This window comes from Lytechinus variegatus, chromosome 13 (assembly GCF_018143015.1).
Source record: "Lytechinus variegatus isolate NC3 chromosome 13, Lvar_3.0, whole genome shotgun sequence".
NCBI lineage: Eukaryota > Metazoa > Echinodermata > Echinoidea > Temnopleuroida > Toxopneustidae > Lytechinus > Lytechinus variegatus.
Window position 1 is genome coordinate 12,770,404 of NC_054752.1, and position 21,105 is coordinate 12,791,508.

The window sequence follows — 21,105 nt, forward strand, 5'->3', positions numbered from 1 at the left end:
AAATCTCTCAAAAATGTTTAGATTTACAACAAGTCAACAATTTACAAGTTAAGTCAAGATTTGTCATAATTTCAGACACGCGTGTTAAAAAATGACCAATTTCAGTGTTTTTATTAACGTGACTAGGTTCAAAAAATGGGAAAAGGGAAAGAGTCAAGGGTACGATGGAGAGACAAGGTCGGAAGGAAATGGCGAGAAAATCAAAATTAATCATTTATTTCACTGACTTGTGTTTTTGGGGACGTACGCATATTTTTGTACATTCAGTATGATGAAAGGTGAAAGTTGTACCCCACTCTGTAATCTTGTAATATTAGAAAAATCATATGGTGTTTTTATACAATATTCAATTCTTTTTTGTTGACAGGTAAGAATTTGAAATGCGATTTAAATTTTGGTAAAATTTATGTGGTCTTGCATGTAAACGGAAACCTCAAGCATTATCTGCAAGCTCGATAAAGTTGAGATGACTAGATATTGTATGTATCACCAATACATAAAAGGACCAAAAAATTTACCTGAAAATTTGAAGGCATATACTAGTACACTTACATGTTATGACGGTAAGATAACTTTCTAGTCAGTCTAGTATTGTTTCATTCGTAACTACGAACTTTATTCAAGAAAATAACAAAATGGTTACAAAGACTTTTAATGCATCCTTAAAGAGATACATAGAATCGGTCATGAAAACGTCATGAACTTCATGTCAATACTCTTTAATTGCTTCATTAGAAAATAAAACTGTGTGATCTTTAATTGTTTAGTCGTCCATAACTTATTTATTATCCAATAAATTATTTTCAACGTTCGGCTATTTTCTTCATGCTTTAACTGTACAATTGATGTTATAATGTTGTTTCTAAAACAACGAAGTGGTATAAGTAAAACGAAAAAAATATTTAAAAATCCTTTGTACTTTTTCATAATTCACGAGACTTTATAGCAAATATTAAAGAATTGACGTGGTCATGATGTTAACGTTTAACATGGTAAATTTTCTTACTTTCTTATACAGTGGAATAGCTACCGCTGTATTTGTCCATTAGGTATAACTGGAAAGTTTTGCGACCAGGAGATTGATGATTGTCTATTGAATCGTTGTCAGCACGGATCGACCTGCATTGATGGAAGATCAAGTTTTACATGCATCTGCGCAAGTGGTTAGTCTTTATTTGTTAATTTCCTAGACTTCACTTTAAAGGACAATTTCACCCCAAGAAAGAGTTGATTTGAATAAGAAGAGATAAATCAAACAAGCATAACGCTGAAAATGTCATCAAAATCCGATGTAAAAGAAGAAGAAAGTTATGACATTTTGAAGTTTCGCTTAACTTTATAAAACAGTTATATGCACATACCGGTCGGTATGTAAATGAGGGAACTGATGACATCACTCACTATATCTTTTGTATTCTATTATATGAAATATGAAGTATTCTAATTTTCGACCCATGGTCCTGTGAAACAAAATGTTATTCCTCCCTGAACATGTGGAATTACCATTATTTAACATTGTATCGTTCACTCAAGTTGGTCCTTATTGTCAAATCTGTATAAATTGAAATATTGTATAATTCAAACAAAAACAAAAAACCAAAAGAAATAGTGAGGGACATCATCGATTCTCTCATTAGATAACCGAAACTTTAAAATGTCATAACTTTCGTATTATTTTACATCTGATTTTGATGAAATTTTCAACGTTATGCTTGCTTGTATTTTTTCTGTTGATTCAAAAAAACGTTTTCTGGGGTGGACTTGACCTTTAAACATAAATTGATCGCAAATATAACAGTTGACCTGTCTTATGAAGCTCAGGGTGTGTTCACTCATTTTGATTCCTAATGCGCCCATGAGTGAGTAAAACAATCTGAAGAAAATATTTCGAAAATATTCGGCGAACGGTATCAGAAAATCAAAAAGAAAAACACATGTACCCGACGTTCCATATCTGTTCTTTGGTATAGTAACAATAAAAAAAAAATCAATGAACAATACAGTTCCGAAAAGGATAAACAATGCAATACACAGAATATATGTTTATTGTTTATTAAAAGGTCACTTTGCATAGGCCACCTAAACCGTGAAACCTAGCATTAGGACAAATAGTTTTTGTCTCACCTGCGAAGCAAAGTGAGACTATAGGCGCCGCTTTTCCGACGGCGGCGGCGGCGGCGTCAACATCAAATCTTAACCTGAGGTTAAGTTTTTGAAATGACATCATAACTTAGAAAGTATATAGACCTAGTTCATGAAACTTGGCCATAAGGTTAATCAAGTATTACTGAACATCCTATTAGAGTTTCATGTCACATGACCAAGGTCAAAGGTCATTTAGGGTCAATGAACTTAGACCATGTTGGAGGAATCAACATCGAAATCTTAACCTGTGGTTAAGTTTTTGAAATGTCATCATAACTTAGAAAATATATGGACCTAGTTCATGAAACTTGGACATAAGGTTAATCAAGTATCACTGAACATCCTGCATGAGTTTCACGTCACATGACCAAGGTCAAAGGTCATTTAGGGTCAATGAACTTTGGCCGAATTGGGGATATCTGTTGAATTCCCATCATAACTTTGAAAGTTTATGGATCTGATTCATGAAACTTGGACATAATAGTAATCAAGCATCACTGAAAATTTTGTGCAAGTTTCAGGTCTCATGATTAAGGTCAAAGGTCATTTAGGGTCAATGAACTTTGGCCGAATCGGGGGTATCTGTTGAATTACCATCATAACTTTGATAGTTTATTGGTCTAGTTCATTAAACTTGGACATTAGAGTAATCAAGTATCACTGAACATCCTGTGCACGTTTCAGGTCACATGACCAAGGTCAAAGGTCAATGAACTTTGGCCGAATTGGGTGTATCTGTTGAATTACCATCATAACTTTGAAAGTTTATGGATCTGATTCATGAAACTTGTACATAAGAGTAATCAAGTATCACTGAATATCCTGTTTGAGTTTCAGGTCACATGATCAAGGTCAAAGGTCATGTAAGGTCAATGAACTTTGGCCATGTTGGGTTTTTTTGGTGAATAACCATCATATCTCTGTAAGTTTATTGGTCTAGTTCATAAAAAGTGGACATAAGAGTAACCATGTATCACTGAACATCTTGTGCGAGTTAGAGTAGTATTCAAAGTCAGCACTGCTGCTATATTGAACCGCGTGATGCAGGTGAGACGGCCAGAGGCATTCCACTTGTTAATTAATTTAGATAATTGCACAAAATGCCATCTTGAAAACATTTTCTTTATTAAGATGGATGAACAAAGAAAAGAATATCGCCACTAATATTTAATAATTTTGTCACTCACGTAAAAGCTTAGTCTGTAGATAAGACATGTTCATTGACTTACAAAGTGATAAGGTTGAGGTGAGATGGAAAAGGGACGCATATTTCCTTTTTCTTATTTTATTTTGTCCTATACCGCTTATCTCGTTAAACACATTGAAAATGAACATAAGGGTGTAGATTTAAAATAAAGAAATATCACAGCTTTTTGATTACCATTACGGAGAATATTTTCATCATAATCCTTATAAATTTTTTCCTCACTTGTTTATTTTTCTATGAAGGGTTCACTGGGAAGATGTGTGAAATTGATATTTTGGAATGTTCTTCCTCGCCATGTCACAACTTTGGTGAATGCCTAGAAGGAACAAACAGGTTTGATTGCCAGTGCCCTGAAGGTTACCAGTAAGCATCGTCCAGTTATCTCGTACTTTTTAATTATCACTAATGGTATTTAACATTTGGGCGTTACTTGTCCATCAAAACACATCTTCCACGTTTGATGATCTATATATCATTCTGCTATTCTGCCATACAGGGTGGCACACAGGGTGGGCGCGTCGTGGTCTAGTGGTTCTGGCTCTCTCCCTTCAAACATAGGGTCGTGGGTTCAAATCCTAGCCAAGGCGTGTTTTCCTTCAGCAAGAAATTTATCCACACTGTGCTGCACTCGACCCAGGTGAGGTGATTAGGTACCCAGCAGGATTAATTCCTTGAATACATTGAGCGCCGGTGATGGTAGCTCGAGCTAAAGCCGGGGTAATAATAGCAGCGCTTTGTATCCTCGGGCAAAAAGCGCTTCATAAATCCAGCTATTATATCAACCAAATTTGTGGTCTTCCATGAGGCCCTGGTCAAACACCAACAATAGGAGTAATAATATACAAACTTCAATACAGTAAAAATCGAAATTGATTGTTATCCTTGTGAATTATGTTCATTTGACAAACATTCTTGAGGATTCCAATTTGAATTTTGAATAATTTATTGTGCTCAGTTCTCATAGTACTCAAAATTGACTCTTGAATCTACGTCTACTATTTTATATAGGCTGTTGTGGTCGTTACCTTCCTTAACTTCTCTCCTTTTTATCCCTACGGTATAGCATTTTCGGATGTCAAAAGGTACCCTCTGAATCAAGGAATCGTGCACCTTTGTTATACAAAGAATTCATGGAAGTTACCTGCTTGTACGATGATTAAATATCCAATGCACATGAGTTCAAATCAAACAAGTACGCCCCCTAGTCACTGATATAGAAAGCAATGGATATTCAGTGGTTTTCCTTCCTTTGGAAATCGGCTCTCGAGGCCACATCTCACCGGACTATGCAACGAGGCTAAAGCGGCTGCTGAAGGAAACTGGGAGTCCCGTCCATCGCAAACAATTCCGAAAGAATATATCAAAATTGGCCATTATGTCATCTTTTGTCATCTATTACTCAAAAAATCTGAATATGTGGGAAACCAAACTCCCTCTCCGTACTTCAAGTACATAGACGGACTCCATTTTCTTTCCCTTTGCTCACCTCGTTGCACTTCCCATGAGTATTTTTCTTCATATTGAATGTTGTATTATATTCTAAGTGTTTTTCTGTATAAGTGAATTTTATTGCCCTGCATTCAAAATTCGCAATATAGAGAAATGTCCTGGGCGTATATTGTATTCCTTTAATGTGCAGATTTGCAAATAAAGTGATATGTAACAACATCTCTCGCCTTTCAGTGGTACAACTTGCGAAGAACTTGTAAGTTATTGTGTGTCAACCCCATGCGAGAACAATGGAACCTGCACGGACGCCTTTAGAACTTATATCTGCACATGTCCCCCAGGGTACACGGGAGACACATGTGGAACAGGTACAGTATTCGTCATCATTTGCCCAAGTACTGTGTTCTTTACAGAGGAATGAAATCTTTGGAACATGTGGACTTGTTTTGAAAGAGGAAATTCAAAGAATAAAAACAAAGAAAAACTGAGGAAATCGGACAAATAATGAGGAAGCTATTAGAATTTGAATATTGCGATCACTAATGCTATAGAGATCCTTCCATTGGCAATGTGACACAGATGTGTGATGTCACATGTGAACAAATTTCCCTTTGATGGACTATAAAATACCCCAAAAATGCATCTTTTTTGCTCTTTCTCATGGTGATACAAATTCTTTATGTTTTCTTTGAAAATTGTATTACATGCCCTCCTATAGAAAGAATACATGATCTACTGATATATGTGATGAAAGAGGCAGTTTAAGTGAAATATACACAAAAGTACTGGGAAAGTTGTTCACAAGGGACATCACACATCTTTGTCACATTGCCAATTGGAGGATCTCCATAGCATTAGTGATTGCAATATTCAAATGCTCATAACTTTATTTGTCAGATTTTTTCTCAAAACTTTCGTTGATCTGTTACTTGATTTTTTTTCAGTTTTCACACAAGCTATCTTTATCCAAAGGTTTCATTTTCCTTTAATACAAAACTTATGTTCAGTCAGCCATTTCCATATATAAAAGATGTGTTTCATGACCAGTGTGTTTTCGAGCCCGGACACAGTAAACAGGGGAAAAATCTCACCCAATTCACAAGTAATTTAAGTCTTGATGACAACAAAATACTTTGTATTAAGTGCAAGAGAATAATAGCTGCGCTAAATTAATGGTGTTATTATTTCATTTTTTTTCAATTGGAAACGCCTATTGATTCCCATGTTAGCTAAATAGTGACTGCTCAATACTATATCTTCGGTTGTTTATAATTGTCATTATGTTTAGGATAATGAAATGCGTTACTTTTATAACCCAGTTATTCCTGACAACTATGACCTTAAGTTGGATCACCAAACGTCGTCAACCCTATTTTCTGCTGACGTGAGCACCGATTTGGAGAACATAACTGTATCTCTGTGGGCTACCGCAGAGATTACATCATCCCACAGTCGACTCCTTAGTTTTGGGTTGGAGAGTCTACAGTTTGGCATTTACAATCCTTGTAATATCATGTTCACAGAGGCAACGTAAGTGACTGTCTTACATTTGAGACAAATATGAAAATGGTATGGATGTTATAAAATTACATTATTACTTAATCAAATTTGAATAATAAATGCATGGCCGCGCATGGAAATGTATCATAACATGTTGAATTTTGAGCTCTTTTTGTCGACGTTCTAGTTGCCAAGTATTAGTGCTCATGGCCAATTACAGGAGGCCAGTCAAAGGTTTGCATATAAGATTTGCATGTGTCTGTTCTAAACATTATATACAAAGAAAACATTTTCTTTTGTAATTCATACTGTATTGATCTTTTTCCTCCAGTGCAAACAATCACATACATTCATGATATAACGAGCATGTAATAGTATGATTCAAATGGCGTTGGAACTAAAAAAATGTCTAACATACAACATAAAATAAACCTTGGAAGACTGCTCTATATTTACAAAAACAAGAACATTCAGCCGCTTGGCCTTTGGGAAGAAATTATATCACATTTTAGTTTCTCTGTATGAATAAAATTATAGGCTAATTAATTCAACTAGATATTACCTTGCATGTTGGTCAGTTCACTCCCCCTTTAATAACCAAGAAAGCATGAAGAGTTAAAATTTGTATATAGCTTCAAGAAGGATATATGATTATATCTTGGTGTCATGAGGTCTGATTATCAAATGGTTTAACTTCCCTGGGCATTTGGGCAATTGTTATTAATGATAGTGGTGTATCATGTTGCTTTTCTGATCAATAGAGTACAATTTTTTTTCCCCTTCTTAGTCGGAATTTTTCATCTGATGGACTCTCAATTTGTGATGGTCGTTGGCATCATTTGTTGCTTGTATTTATCCGCACTGGAAGGTGGTTTGTTCTCTTCGATGGTTCGGAGGTTATGAGTGAAAGCGGTGATGTGTCTCATTTTAGTCTCTCAGGACAACTGCAGCTTGAGGTTGGAGCAAGTGCGCTGGACGAGGATGGTATGGAACTCGAATAAATTTTATTTATTCATTTATTTATTTTCCACTCGTGGGCTGTTCTTCTGAGGGGTCCAGTGGACACGTTTAAAAAATACAAACATACAATATACAAACAAATACATATATAGAAGAAAACATAAATCAATCCTATACAAAATAACCTACGACTACAAATTACAAGTTATACGATTAAAAAAGAAAAAAGTGGGACGGGGATGGTGGGGGTAGCATGCAGTAAGGGGGCATTATAAGTTTTGAGCTAATGTGGTCCTAAGCTTTATCTTGAATGTAGTAAGAGAAGTTTCAGGAGGGATGTACGATACTAACTTGTTCCATAGTTTTCTGCCTTGAAACAAGAAACGTCTTATGCCATATTCAGTTTTTTGGGCAGTTCAAGGCCAGTTTGTCATTTCCAGACCGTGTTTTCTATGTAGATTTACGGAAAATAAATATATCGCTAAGATATGATGGGCCAAGACAATGTACGGATTTAAACATGACAACGGCCATAAATGAAACTTTGCTCACAATGGAATATAATTCTTTCTATACAGATGGTACAAAAATTTATATTATATTTATATACTCATGGACAAACAAAAAATCTTATACATAACTTTCTCGCAATCAAAACAAGATGGTGTTTCAATACTTACACTTGCAACGTATGAATTTTGAATGATTAATGAACCCTTAACCATTCTTGCAGTAAAGATGGAGTGCCTATTTTCCACGGGCAATGAAGGTACGTATAGGTCAGTAGTAAATGTATATAAACAGTGCAATGTCTTGTTTTTTGGCAGTAATACTTTAAACAGTTGTCGATACCCAGAGTGTATAGGGATGCCCACACTGAATCATCTCCACACTGTTACATTGAATATCTGTGAATACACTGTGAATCAGATATCAGTTATGGGAGCACACTGTAAACCTATTGTATGACACTGTTCTTTTCATAGAGAAGATAAGGCACGGAACATTTTCTTTTGTTCATTTGGTCACAGATTCCATTTTTATGACTGGTATCAATGTATGGAGTGGGTATATACCAGATGATGTGTTAACGAGAATCAAATCGGAGTGTTTGCCGCAGTTGTATGGGAACATTATTTCATGGACGAACTTTGACTCTCATCAGGATTTTCCTACAACTTCAGTGACCCCTTCAGTGTGTGATGGTAAGGGTAGATAATTTCAGATATGTCCCTAATAGTTTTTTTTTCTATCGGTCAGAGAGAACAATATGTTTTATGGCTCTGTGCAAACAGACGTCGGTATTGTTGTCACTAATGTAGGCTGCGACGGTGAATTCTCCAAACAGCTACTTTAGGATGAAGTTTTAACAGTATTCACCATTTGTTAAGGTCAGTGCAGATAATGGTAATTCTTTTTCAACGATGGTACAGAAATGTTCATTATACTGAGATTCAGAATAAAAAAAAAACTTCACATCTCCAAAAATCGCCATTGTCATGAACGAAAATGCCCGGGACACAAATCCCTCGTGTACGTCCTGACCGAGTGTCTATGAAGTCATAATCCAATAAGCGTTGGAGTGAATATGGTAAAATCTAGTGAATTATACACCATATAAATAACATATAATCACAATTGATTTAGTAAAGTGCCGTAGAAATAAAATCGTAGATTCTAAAATGAGCGTAGCTCTCAAAAATGAAAGGTAAAGTCACACTCTTCGTCAGTGTCCATGATGTTACAATAAAAAGAATTCTAAATCCTACGCCCTATGTGTGGGTGAGTGTGTGTATGGGAGGATGTGTGTGTATACAATAAGTATATTAATTTCAAAAGTTAACATGATTACCGTTTCCTAAGGCTTCTGACATATGATCTCTTCTCATTTGATGCTTGAGTAGTCAATCTGTTTCTGAGACGGCTCAATGGCTTGTCCAAAACCTTAGAGAAAGTAAGACGAATACATAATTTTTGTTTGGGGGGTAATCTTAATTCACCAGTATGGATAGGAATGGATTCAGCCTTTATTAACCCTAAAAAGACTGGGCTATTTTGGAGGCTAGAAAAACTGGGGGGGGGCCTTTTGGACCCCCCCCCCTAAGATCTCGGCCGTTGGTCGTCCGATTGCAACCAACTTTGGCACACACATCCTTTGTCATGTCCTCTAAAAGAAAACATAGTCAAAATACTGATATTCATTGTATTTTTTAATATATGCATAATTAATTATGCAAATATACAAATTTTTATCAAAAAATTGAATTTTTCATACTTTGGTACCTATTGCGGTCCATAAATTCCCGTTTCAAGGTTTTCAGATGTAAGAAGAGGTTGTTTATCATGGAATTGTGTTATTTCGTGCTTGAATTATTAGATATGCTTATGCAAATTAGTAATTACTAAATATGCAAATAAGTACTCCGCATGCGTTATGTAGAGAAATACAACATTTGGCATGTTTTATTGCATTACACTCTCTTGCAATGAGCCAAAGCAATCTTGGAAGATAAACAAGTGATGTGTTACATGTACACTAGCTGGTGAAAACAAAGCATAAGAGATATCACATAATTTATGCAAATTATATTCATAATGAATTATGTGAATATGCAAATTTTTATCAAAAAATTGAATTTTTCATATTTTGGTACCTATTGCGGTCCATAAATTCCTGTTTGCAAATTCTTGAGTATTCTAGATATATTTTGGGTTTGTGTAATATATAACTTATTCAATATCAATTATAGCATAATCAACTAAAGTGTGACATTACTTGTCTATTCAGTGTTTCCTGCACCCAAGAATATAGTTGTGCAAGCGATTCTGGTATTTTGCACTACTTTTCTTATGTTTTTCTTTGATTTTAATTTCTTATGTATTTCTTTATTTTGCATTTCTTATGTATTTCTTTATTTTTTTATGCAATGTTTTTCATTATTTTCATATCCTAGAACTGCTACTTGAATTCACAAGTGACATAATATAGAAAGAAACAAATAAAAATGTAGTTAGAAAACAATGTGTATAACACTCATTCAAATACCATACACTTTACACACAAACGAATACAAATTTCAATTTCTTACGTGACATGTGATACGAAAATATTACGTAACTCCGCAACCGCGGCATGGGGGTATACAAATTTGGTATCAAAAGTTGCGCAAAACTCAAGAAAAAAAAGTCATGAAATGGCGGCGCGAACGCTTCATGCGCAAAAAAGTTATCGCGATTTATGTACAGGGGGGGGGCCTAAAAGGCCCCCCCCCAGTCTTTTTAGGGTTAAGGTCTGTCCTGATTTTCCTGGTATTTTTTACACTGATGGTCTTCTTTTTTTTTTAGATACTGATGAATGCGAAGACCTGAATCCCTGCCTGAATGGAGCAACATGTGTGGACAAACTCCGTTCTTATACCTGCATGTGCTTTACGGACTATACGGGGGTAAACTGTGAAAGATTCATAGAGTTATGCAACACTGATAGTTGTGAGCATGGAGGAACCTGCGCAACCATGAATGGGACTATTCATTGTTCATGTCCTGATGGATTTTTAGGAGAGCTTTGTGAGCATGAGATAAGTAAGTTTATTTAGATATTGATAGTGAAAATGAAATCATCGACGTTTATTCTTGCAAAAGATCTTAAACTTAATTTCTAATTCGAACATTCTTTTTATGAAATAATAGAACACATTTATGAAGAATGTTCGTTATCATCACATGTCCCCCCCCCCCTCCCATTAACTTCTACAGTAGCCAATATCATTTTGATACAGGTTAAATGTTGTATGGATATTTCTGAGTTTGTAAGTGTCGACCATTCTGCAAAGAGAAAAAAAATAACGAAGGTGTTTGGTTCATTTCTCACAGAAGCATTGTACACTTGCATATAATAATGATTCTGACACCCACGGGCGATCTGCTGCAAATTTGGTAGAGAGTTATTGCGTTTCATGCAGGGATCCGCACTTGCTTTTAAGGCGCAAAGCCGATTAAGGACACGCAATATGCCTCGCCATACACCTCCTTACCAAGCTTACTGTGATCTGCGGGAAAGTTAGTCGAAAATTCTGACATTGCACAGGCGGGTTCGTTCTTTTTCATCAAAGCGCAGGAGTATATGCAGAATGTGAATAGGACATAAAAAATAACGTGAGGTTACGTGTTCATAAAAACGCCATTGAGACGCCCTACAATCGTTCCTCCTGTACGTATTTCTCACGTCAAACGCACAAGCAAATAGAGGAGGTTATTTGAATTCTGACCTTGGAATTATGTATACAAACAGCAAATGCAGGTTGTCGAGTCGAGTCCACATGTCAGGTTTACATGGCATGTGAACAGCGGCCTCAATACGAGGCAATGCACCAATGAATGCGTATCTCTCAATTATCATGGCCCTGGGAAGAGGGGAGTGCTGATTTTCCTGGGGGTACTGCGTATTATTTCCCTTAGACAGCACCCCCTGGAATCTGGAAGGTGTGAAAAAATGGAAAAATGTAACTAAAATGACCCGGATTTTGTAGGGAAACTTTTTTTAACTTAACATCAGCACTCCAAGTAAAAAAAAAATTCACAGGGTCCTGGCTATTATTGATCAAATTAAACCCTTGCAAGTAGATCGATTGAATTACTTTACAAGAATGTATATTCCATATTGCTTTGAAGTCCAAAATGATGATGTTTGTGATTTTGTCATTTAGTTGATGGTGGTTGGAGTGACTGGTTGCCATGGAGTACATGTAGCGCATCTTGTGAAAGTGGAACTCGAAATACTTCAAGGGAGTGTACTAACCCACCACCTAATGAATATGGACAACATTGTACAGGAGAAAGTGCGAAAGAAGAAACTTGCAACGTTCAAGACTGTCCTGGTAAAAAAATGATAAAATCTGTCGACCTATATCTATTGTTCAGAGTGATTTTACTGCAAACAATTCTTAAGAATCTGGTTCACACTAAATATCCGTTAGGAAACCTTGAAAAGATAAACATAACTATATAGCACTTTTTCAGTCCAAACTTCGATATGTTACCAATTAAAGTTCTAATACTGGTTTTAAAATAATTATATGAATTATGCATGTATATGCTATTTCGAGCCTCACCGTCGGAATAAACAAGATAAAATCGAATTCAATCCCAAATCGTAGTAAAATTACTAACTGGATCTCTTGGGATCAGCTGTGATTTTAGGCCAATTTGTGCCTGACGTCTAACACAGTGCCTGCAGCGAGGCAGAATTATCATTTTGGTATCCCTAGCATCATACTTCAAATAGGATGATCTTCCTATTTTAGATACATGCGTACACGCGTGACGAACCCGGAGATGGACAGGAGACGTGGCGGCGTGCCCCCTCCCAAGAAATCTGAAGTGTCTACAGCTTTTTATGGGATAGATAGTCACATACCTCCCCCCCTCGTCTTGACTGAATATCTCATGAAACAGCCGTACATGCACGCGCACCGTGTATATTTGAATGTAAATTCCTTTGATTAAGACAAGTTTATTTTCTCCTTTATTTGTAAAGGTTGCCTTCACCTGCAGAACCCCCTGAATGGTTCAGTGAGTTGTTGGAGTAAAGGAGAAACAAGACAATGTACTGTTGAGTGCGATTCACCCGACCTTGGTTTTGTTCATCCGCCGTTAGAATTGTATTCCTGTGGTCCAGAGACAGACTATAAATGGGATCACCAAGATGACGACAACCGTAGAGCCATTCTGCCTGCTTGCAGGGGTATGTTGATCATATAAATAAATAAATATATGTATATATATATATATATATATATATATATATATATATATATATATATATATATATATATATATATATATATATATATATATATATATATATATATAATGAGATGAGGCGAGGCCAACTCAACAGATGACGCAGGACACCATTTATTTGCTTCTGTCATCTGTTGAGTTGGCCTCGCCTCATCTCATGTTGTTTAATATTCACAACTCAACAGCGATTGGTAAAAGTAAACTTATCATCACTTATAAACTTATCATATATGCATTTTAGGCCTGATGAAGGCCCCATCGGCCGAAAGCTCGCAATGAAAGAGATACTTGGAAGCTACGTCTAGCGTTAATGCTTGAATCATACGCCTATATATATATATATACATATATATATATATATATATATATATATATATATATATATATATATATAATGAATTCCAATGAACACTACCACATCGTTATGTTCTGTAATATCTACCATCTTTAAGGTAAGCCATTATGACTGATTAACCTACATCCTAATTTCCTAAGTAATTGGTTATATACCAGCTTGGCGTTTACCAGAAAAATGCTGTCCTGCAGAGTTCCTACGGGAGTTACCATAAGCAGAAACAGAAACGTCATATTCAATATTTCTATCTGAAAAATGGCAAAATATTTGTTGCTGACTAATCCTCAGGGAAGATGTCATTGTGTTATGTTCCACTCCTTCACTATTTCCCTCAGTCAAAATGAGTTTCGCCAATGCTTTTTGATATTGGGCATAGGAAACATACATAACCGTGACCTGTGGGATAATGGAGAGTATATCCTGAATAAACTTGTGTTGCTACAGAAAATAAATTCCAACATTAATGCCATGAGGGCTAACTATATATTTGTTATCAATTTTGATTTCCAGTGGTCGTGTTTATTCCTACATAAAAGTTGTAAAATAAAGAGAACAATTGTCGTGTGTATCCGTACAGTTCGCTCTAAAATTTGGAGAATAGTTGAGAAAAGGTTGCAAAATATTTTCATAATTATACGTAATTGAACGGAATTACAACATGAAAATGCCTTTCGAGAATTATGTGTTCATGCTTTCAGTAGGGTAGATTTAGTACTGTATGTATAATATATACATGCATTGCATCTTCCCAACCTTGTGCAATGAATAATGAAAAATAAGTCTTGTAACCAGTTAAAATATTCATGTAACTCGATCGGGGGAAAATGGGAGGCTTTGGTTATTTCTTAGACAAATGAATCCTGTATTTGTCAGTATTTTGGCACAAAATGGGTACTGAAAAAAATTTGCAACATGCATATGAAATTTATACCCTTCATCCTGATCAACTACACATGTTTAAAACGTTGACCTAATGTTAAAGGCATTATATTGAACGGTTTATGAAATGTGTTGTTTTTTCGTAGCTTATACGCATTGGGCCAAGTTTGAGAAGGGGATAGATATGGCGGATTGAATTACAAAACAATGACATTTTTAATAACAAAATAATTGGGGATATATTTTGATATAATGTTCAGGAATGAGTGTAATTTTTTTTCCTTCTTTCCCTTTCATTTTCTTTTTTATTCTTTTTTTTTCTAATTCCTTGGTGGTGAAACGTTGGAGGTTTAAAGCCCCCCCCCCCCCCCGATCTTTAGGCCAGTGTTACAAGGCCATCCATAAAAGAGCTATACACCCTAAAAGAATATTTTATTGTGTAAAATGGGAACATGAATGTTGGTTGGGTAAAGAATTTTTTTTTCTTTAATCCTCATAAGAGGTACTTTATTTGTTCACATGATATTTACAGTCGTTTTACAAGTCACATATGCAAGAAACTTTGAGACCTGTTTAAAATCAAGTCTCTTCTGATTACATTTTCGTATCAAATAATTTCGAATTTCTACCTTTAGATCTTTCATAAGATAAAAGGCATGAGTCTTATGTTTGTCGTTTCCAAAACATTTTCTAATATAATTTCTATAAATTACAAATTGTGAAAAATTTATAATAAGGTTAACCAAAAGCATTTATGGTTGGGTAAAGAGATAACCAACCCAAGATTTTGTCAATTTTACGCAATGGTGCGTAGAAATAGCCCAAAATGAGGTAAAATAAAAAAAAATACCCAGCAAACATGCATGTTTCCTTTTTACCCAATATTGGGTAAATATTTACTCAGTGTTTTAAGAGTGTAATTTTATTTTATGTTTGAAATTTCTCAGAAACAATACCTCCTGTTTCCTCGAATGCCCATGCCGACTTGATTTACCCTGCTGCAACGTGTGCTTCACAAGCTGAAGAAGAAAACATTCGACAAAGCGCCGGATCTAATATTTTGAATAATATTCGTGCTAGTGGTTGCAAGAACTGTGCTGTGTCCAATTTAAAGGTTCGTATGGTTCAATCCAATTTATTTATTTTATTCCATTTCCATTCAGAACTTAATACAAAATAATATAGATCAAATACAATTTTACAGATTTTTACATTCTTACATCGTAATAAAAAACAGTATAAAATTGAGCACAAATGAGTATGGTGTTGATAATGAAGCTAAAAATTCTGTTTTGGAGACAGGTCGAAATAATACATTGTAGAAATCGAACTATATAGGCCTAGCTTTTCAGATATTCAGTATGTTTAGTTAGTGGTACATGCTAGAATGACAAATACACACGATGCACCTTGAATTATGTATTTATTAATGCTTTGATTGAAATGTTAATATTTTGGGGGAAGGGGGTCGGGGGCATTTATTATTGCATATGCACACCCCCCCCCACACACACACACACACGCACACACACAAAAAGGGGGGATAACTCTATATATGTATTTGTGTTATGTGAATAAGGGTGTCCTGACCAGTCATAGTATTGTGTTCTATCAAAAAAATTCATTCATTATTATGCTTATACATAATATAACAAAATGGGCAAGCAGGAAAACTGTTCACCTATCATCTCTGCAAAATAGATAATATACGCGACTATGCGCAACAATTAGGAAAAGAGGCTTATGTCCCGTACAGGGAGAAATAATTGTCCTTGGCGCTCTAATACTTTTACTCTTGGCTAAGTGTTCTTCATATTTATTTCACTATACATGTAATTGAAATTTTGTCACTTTTATTCAAATTTATTACCTGTAGTGACGTTTCGAATGTTGTTGAATAAAATAAATCAAAACTGATTCATGAAGAAATAGGATTTGTCAGCTTTTAATTCCTTTCCTTTTCATGAAAGATAAGAGAAGGGTATCGAAATGAGAGATACTTGTTGTTTACCTCAGTATTACCCCTATAATTTAGTTTAATAGTTTCGTAGCTCCCATACATAGAGTATACAGTTTCCGTTATCTGATAAATAATTTTGTATCAATATCTTACAGACTGCATATCACGATATTTCGTTCTTGCGACAACAGATTTTATTATCCATACACGCATTTATTTCAATAATCCATTTATTTTGGGGGAGCGGGGATGGTTGTGTGAATGATTACTTCTATATGTTTGCATGTAATCTGCTCCCCATTTTATGTCAGAGGTTTTAATTAATTTGTATTCAATATCAAGGTCAAAAATTGCGGTCTGTCAAGGAAGCGATCGGTTGTAACATCTCCAATCACTGTTTCTGTCGTTATGGATCTCAACAACAGTAACAGATATCAGACATCACACATTTAAGGTTTTACAATTTTAATTGTTCAGATGAGAGTAGATATCCATCATGTCCATAGATTACTGTCTGTTCCTTTTTTCATTTGCCGTTCCGCTTTGTATCCTCGACGAAGACGTGAGGTTTACGTCGAAAATTTGGACTTGGAAATAAATTCTGTTGGAACTACAATGCATTACCTCTATATGTCTCTTTTTTTTACACACACACGACTCACATATTGTATACATATAGCATTACACTTAGAATCATGTGTGTATATTTCTGCCAAGCAACTGTATTAAATTGCGAGAATTTTTGGGGTGGATTATATCAAACAAATATTGTGGTTAATGTTGTTGAATAAGGCTTGTGCGACTTTTAGCAGTTGCGACACAACATTGTGCCCTTCCCCCAAAGAAAAATGTTGCCCTAAATTTTTCCATTTTAAAAAAATCCCTATGCCGCCCGTGACATTGGAAGGCCATTGAGAACCCGCCAAGAGCAACGGGGAGAACTGGAAGAAACACTTTTTTTCATATATGAATAAATGTTATTCCCCATTCATTATGTGTGTCAGGTTTGGTTTATTGATAGCTATTTACTTTATTGGAGATGTATACTGAAGGAGTCATACTTCATTCGTGACTATTCCTCAGTTACCGAGGACGAATCTCTCGTCGAATTTGGCAGCAACCTCGAACAGCGTTTACAGAACGGATCATTTGCAATGGAGGTAGATGGCCAGGTCATTGAAGCCGACGTAAACCGAAGCGGTGGTCAGGCGGTCATTACTTGTCCGTTTGGAACGGGTCTGACACTGGAGGGAAGATGCGGTAGGTCATTGAAATCACTAAGCACCTTTCTTTTGTTATGTGATTTTAATTAATCAGAATATAATTCAGTTCATTTTATTTCAAATTCCATACAAAAATAACATTAAGAAAAATACATATATCTATACACAACAGAAAACAAAGATTAAACAATAATTTGGTAAACATGGTATATCTGAATAATGTTAACATATTGTAGTTTACAGGAATTAAGGGAAAGCCACAAAAAGCCAGATGGCTTGTCGAGCAGGCTACCCTAGTAGGGGGAAATAAATTATTGTCAATATTGAAATAAAACCAGATATAAAACTATATTGAAATTAAATTAACAGAAGAATAGGACAGATACCACACAACCCTATACAAAGCAGCATATCTAAAATATTTAAGATGTCAGAAAATATTTCTTAAGTTTCCTTTTAAATACATTAAGTGTTTTACAAGACTGAATTTCAATTGAAAGACTATTCCAGACTTTTGGGGCACGATGTCGAAAAGATTGAAGTGTAAAATTTTTTGCAACTGGGTATAAATGATAATTTTCCCTAGTTCTTGTGTTATAAGTATGTATATTACAATTTTTATTTATCATACAGGAAATTATGTTAGGAAGAATATTATTTTCATGTTTAAATATAAGTATTGCACATTGGTAATCATTTAGATTAAATATATTAAGTACATTCAGTTGAACAAAAAGATCTTTTGTATGTGCCAAATAATGAGAATGAGTGCATATTCTGATTACTTTCTTTTGGAGACGATACAATGGTTGTAGTTTTGAATGATAAGTATTAGCCCATACAACATTGCAATAACTTAGGTAAGATAGGATTAATGTATTATATAAAGTCAAAAGGACTTGTTGAGGGAGAATATGACGGAGTTTGCTGATAACACCAACATTTTTTGCTCCCTTATTTGTAATAGTAGAAATATGAATACTCCATGATAATTTTTCATCTATTAAAACACCTAAAAATTTTGTATGATGGACACGTTCAATAATTTTATCATTCATTTTGATTTGAAAATTATCCAAAGATTCCTGTGTTGAATTTTTTGAGTTGATATGAAAATATACATAATTAGATTTTTCTGTATTCAATAAAAGTTTAATTGAAGAGAACCAAAGTGAGACTTTCTTCAGTTCAGTATTAAGTAAAGTATTTAATGAAGAAAATGAATCACTGGAGATTAAAATGTGGTGTCATCAGCAAACAAAATAAATTTGAGTTTGTCTGTGCAATATGGTAAATCATTGATAAAAATATTTAAAAAATAACAGTGGGCCCAGAATGGACCCTTGAGGAACGCCACATGAAATTGAACGAGAGTCAGACAGGGTTTCATTGTACGATACATATTGGGATCTATCATACAAATAATGTTTGAACCAAAGTAAAGAGGTACCCCTTACACCATAACATTGCAATTTATACAATAATATTTGAAAATCTATACAGTCGAAAGCTTTACTAAGATCAAGGAATATACCAATAGTAGTTAATTTTTTATCTAAAGCATCAATAATGTAATCATGTAATTTTATAACTGCAAAGTCAGTGGAGGAATTCTTCAAAAATCCAAATTGAGACTGGTTCAAGATATTATTTTTACATAGGAAATCATACAGTCTGGAGTAAACTATTTTTTCAAGAATTTTAGAAAAAAAAATAGCAAAACAGATATTGGACGATAATTGGAGACATTATGTACATCATCTTTTTTATATATGGGCGTAACTCGAGCAATCTTTAAATTAGAAGGAACAATGCCTGAAGATAAAGACAAATTAAAAATGTAACACAATGGTTTTAATATCAAGTATATAATTTTCTTTATGACAATAGGACTAATACCATCGATTCCACAAGAGGAAGTTGAATTTAATTTCTTCACAACATCAAATATTTCGCTATCTGAAACAGGGTGAAGAAATAATGATTTATCACATGGTTCCGGAAGAAACTTTGTAAAAACATTTGAACCACAAAAGTTTGTAGAATTATTTGAAAGTAAACCAATTTGCACCCAAAAAATCATTAAAACAATTGGCAATATTCTCATCACCATGGATTGAATAATAATAATAATAATAGCGGCATATTTACCCAGGGTAGCCACGTCAGTTCCGAAAACTGTTCTCCCAGCGGGCCCTGCTATTATTACCCCGGCTTTAGCACGGCTACCTTGATCGGGCGCTCGAGCATTCGAGGAATTTCTTCCTACCGGGTACCCATTCACCTCACCTGGGTCGAGTGCAGCACAATGTGGATAAATTTCTTTCTGAAGGAAATTATAATAATAAGAAGAATAATTATAATAGTGTTGATAGATTAAGTGATAAGCCAATCTACTAGTCATTTTTAACCATGATGCAAGAAATGAATAGCTAAATGTTGATTCATTATAAGGACAATTAACTTTAAGTGGTCTCTCATCCTTTTTTCATTTGATGTTGAATAATATGAAATGAAATGTTAAAAAAATGGACTTGATGATCTTGATCATAACATTCATCCGAATAAAATTTGACAATGACAATAATGATCATGATAAAATAATAATACACTATAATAAACTGATTTATATAGCGCGAAAACTATGTGCATATAATCCGCTACAGTTAAAAGGGCAAGAAAATGTTTCAAACCAGTTTTGAGAAAAATCATCTCTTGACCAAAAGAGATTATGATTTTTATGACGATGCGTTATTAAACAAAGAAAGGCATTAATTAAGATAGACTACTGCCTCGGCTATAACATACTATTGAGAATTAGGCATAATAGATTCAACTTTACGGAGTTAGAGTCAAATATGCATAATTATGACGACATAAAGACCAATTAATTACTAGTAATTAAACAAACACAAATGAATTTCAATGAGGTGTTAATTGACTACTTGCTTTAGCTATCCAGACCATCATTTCTTCTTTTGTCACTTCATGAATTGTGTATCTTACAGTGTAAGTTTGAGTGTTTGGGGTGTTCTGTTTTACTTAAGATAACGTATCTCGCAAAGTCGACTTATAAAAAGTTATATGTCGACATGGCAAGATACGTTATCTTGCCAAGTCGACTTATAAAAATTTATATGTCAACATGGCGAGATATGGTATCTTGCCAAGTTGACTTATACAACGTTATATGTCAACATAGCGAGATTTTTTCTATCTTGCCAAGTCGACTTATAAAACATTATATGTCGACATGGCAAGATATGAATTCTCCAAGGCCTGGCGAGAGTCCCAGATATCTCGCCAAGTTGACATATAACTTTTTATAAGTCGACTTCTCGAGATAAGGTATCTCGCCATATCGACATATAACCTTTTGTAAGTTGACTTGGCGGGATAACGTATCTCACCATGTCGACATAATAAGGTTATTATGTCGACATGGTGAGATCGAGTTTCTCGTCAAGTCGATGAGACTTTAAAGGCTCCGTATTAAAGGGATGGTCCGGGCTGAAAGTACTAGTATTTATAGCTTAATAAATAAAGCAGAATTCACTTAACAAAATGCCGAAAATTTCATCAAAATCGGATAACAAATAAAGTTATTGAATTTTAAAGTTAAGCA

General features: G+C 34.7%; 1 protein-coding gene across 1 annotated transcript in view; it reads left to right on the top strand.

Annotated features, from left to right (window-relative positions):
- The window catches only part of LOC121425924 (sushi, von Willebrand factor type A, EGF and pentraxin domain-containing protein 1-like), an 85,520-nt gene that overhangs the window by 55,803 nt on the left and 8,612 nt on the right, over positions 1-21,105 (top strand). Inside the window, exons 41-52 of the mRNA XM_041622032.1 lie at positions 1,019-1,163; positions 3,595-3,715; positions 5,036-5,169; positions 6,121-6,331; positions 7,089-7,285; positions 8,293-8,466; positions 10,607-10,843; positions 11,968-12,138; positions 12,798-13,004; positions 15,245-15,411; positions 16,600-16,681; positions 17,341-17,517. Of these exons, the coding sequence (XP_041477966.1) occupies positions 1,019-1,163; positions 3,595-3,715; positions 5,036-5,169; positions 6,121-6,331; positions 7,089-7,285; positions 8,293-8,466; positions 10,607-10,843; positions 11,968-12,138; positions 12,798-13,004; positions 15,245-15,411; positions 16,600-16,681; positions 17,341-17,517 (2,023 nt within the window). The remainder of the gene's footprint in view (positions 1-1,018; positions 1,164-3,594; positions 3,716-5,035; positions 5,170-6,120; positions 6,332-7,088; positions 7,286-8,292; positions 8,467-10,606; positions 10,844-11,967; positions 12,139-12,797; positions 13,005-15,244; positions 15,412-16,599; positions 16,682-17,340; positions 17,518-21,105) is intronic.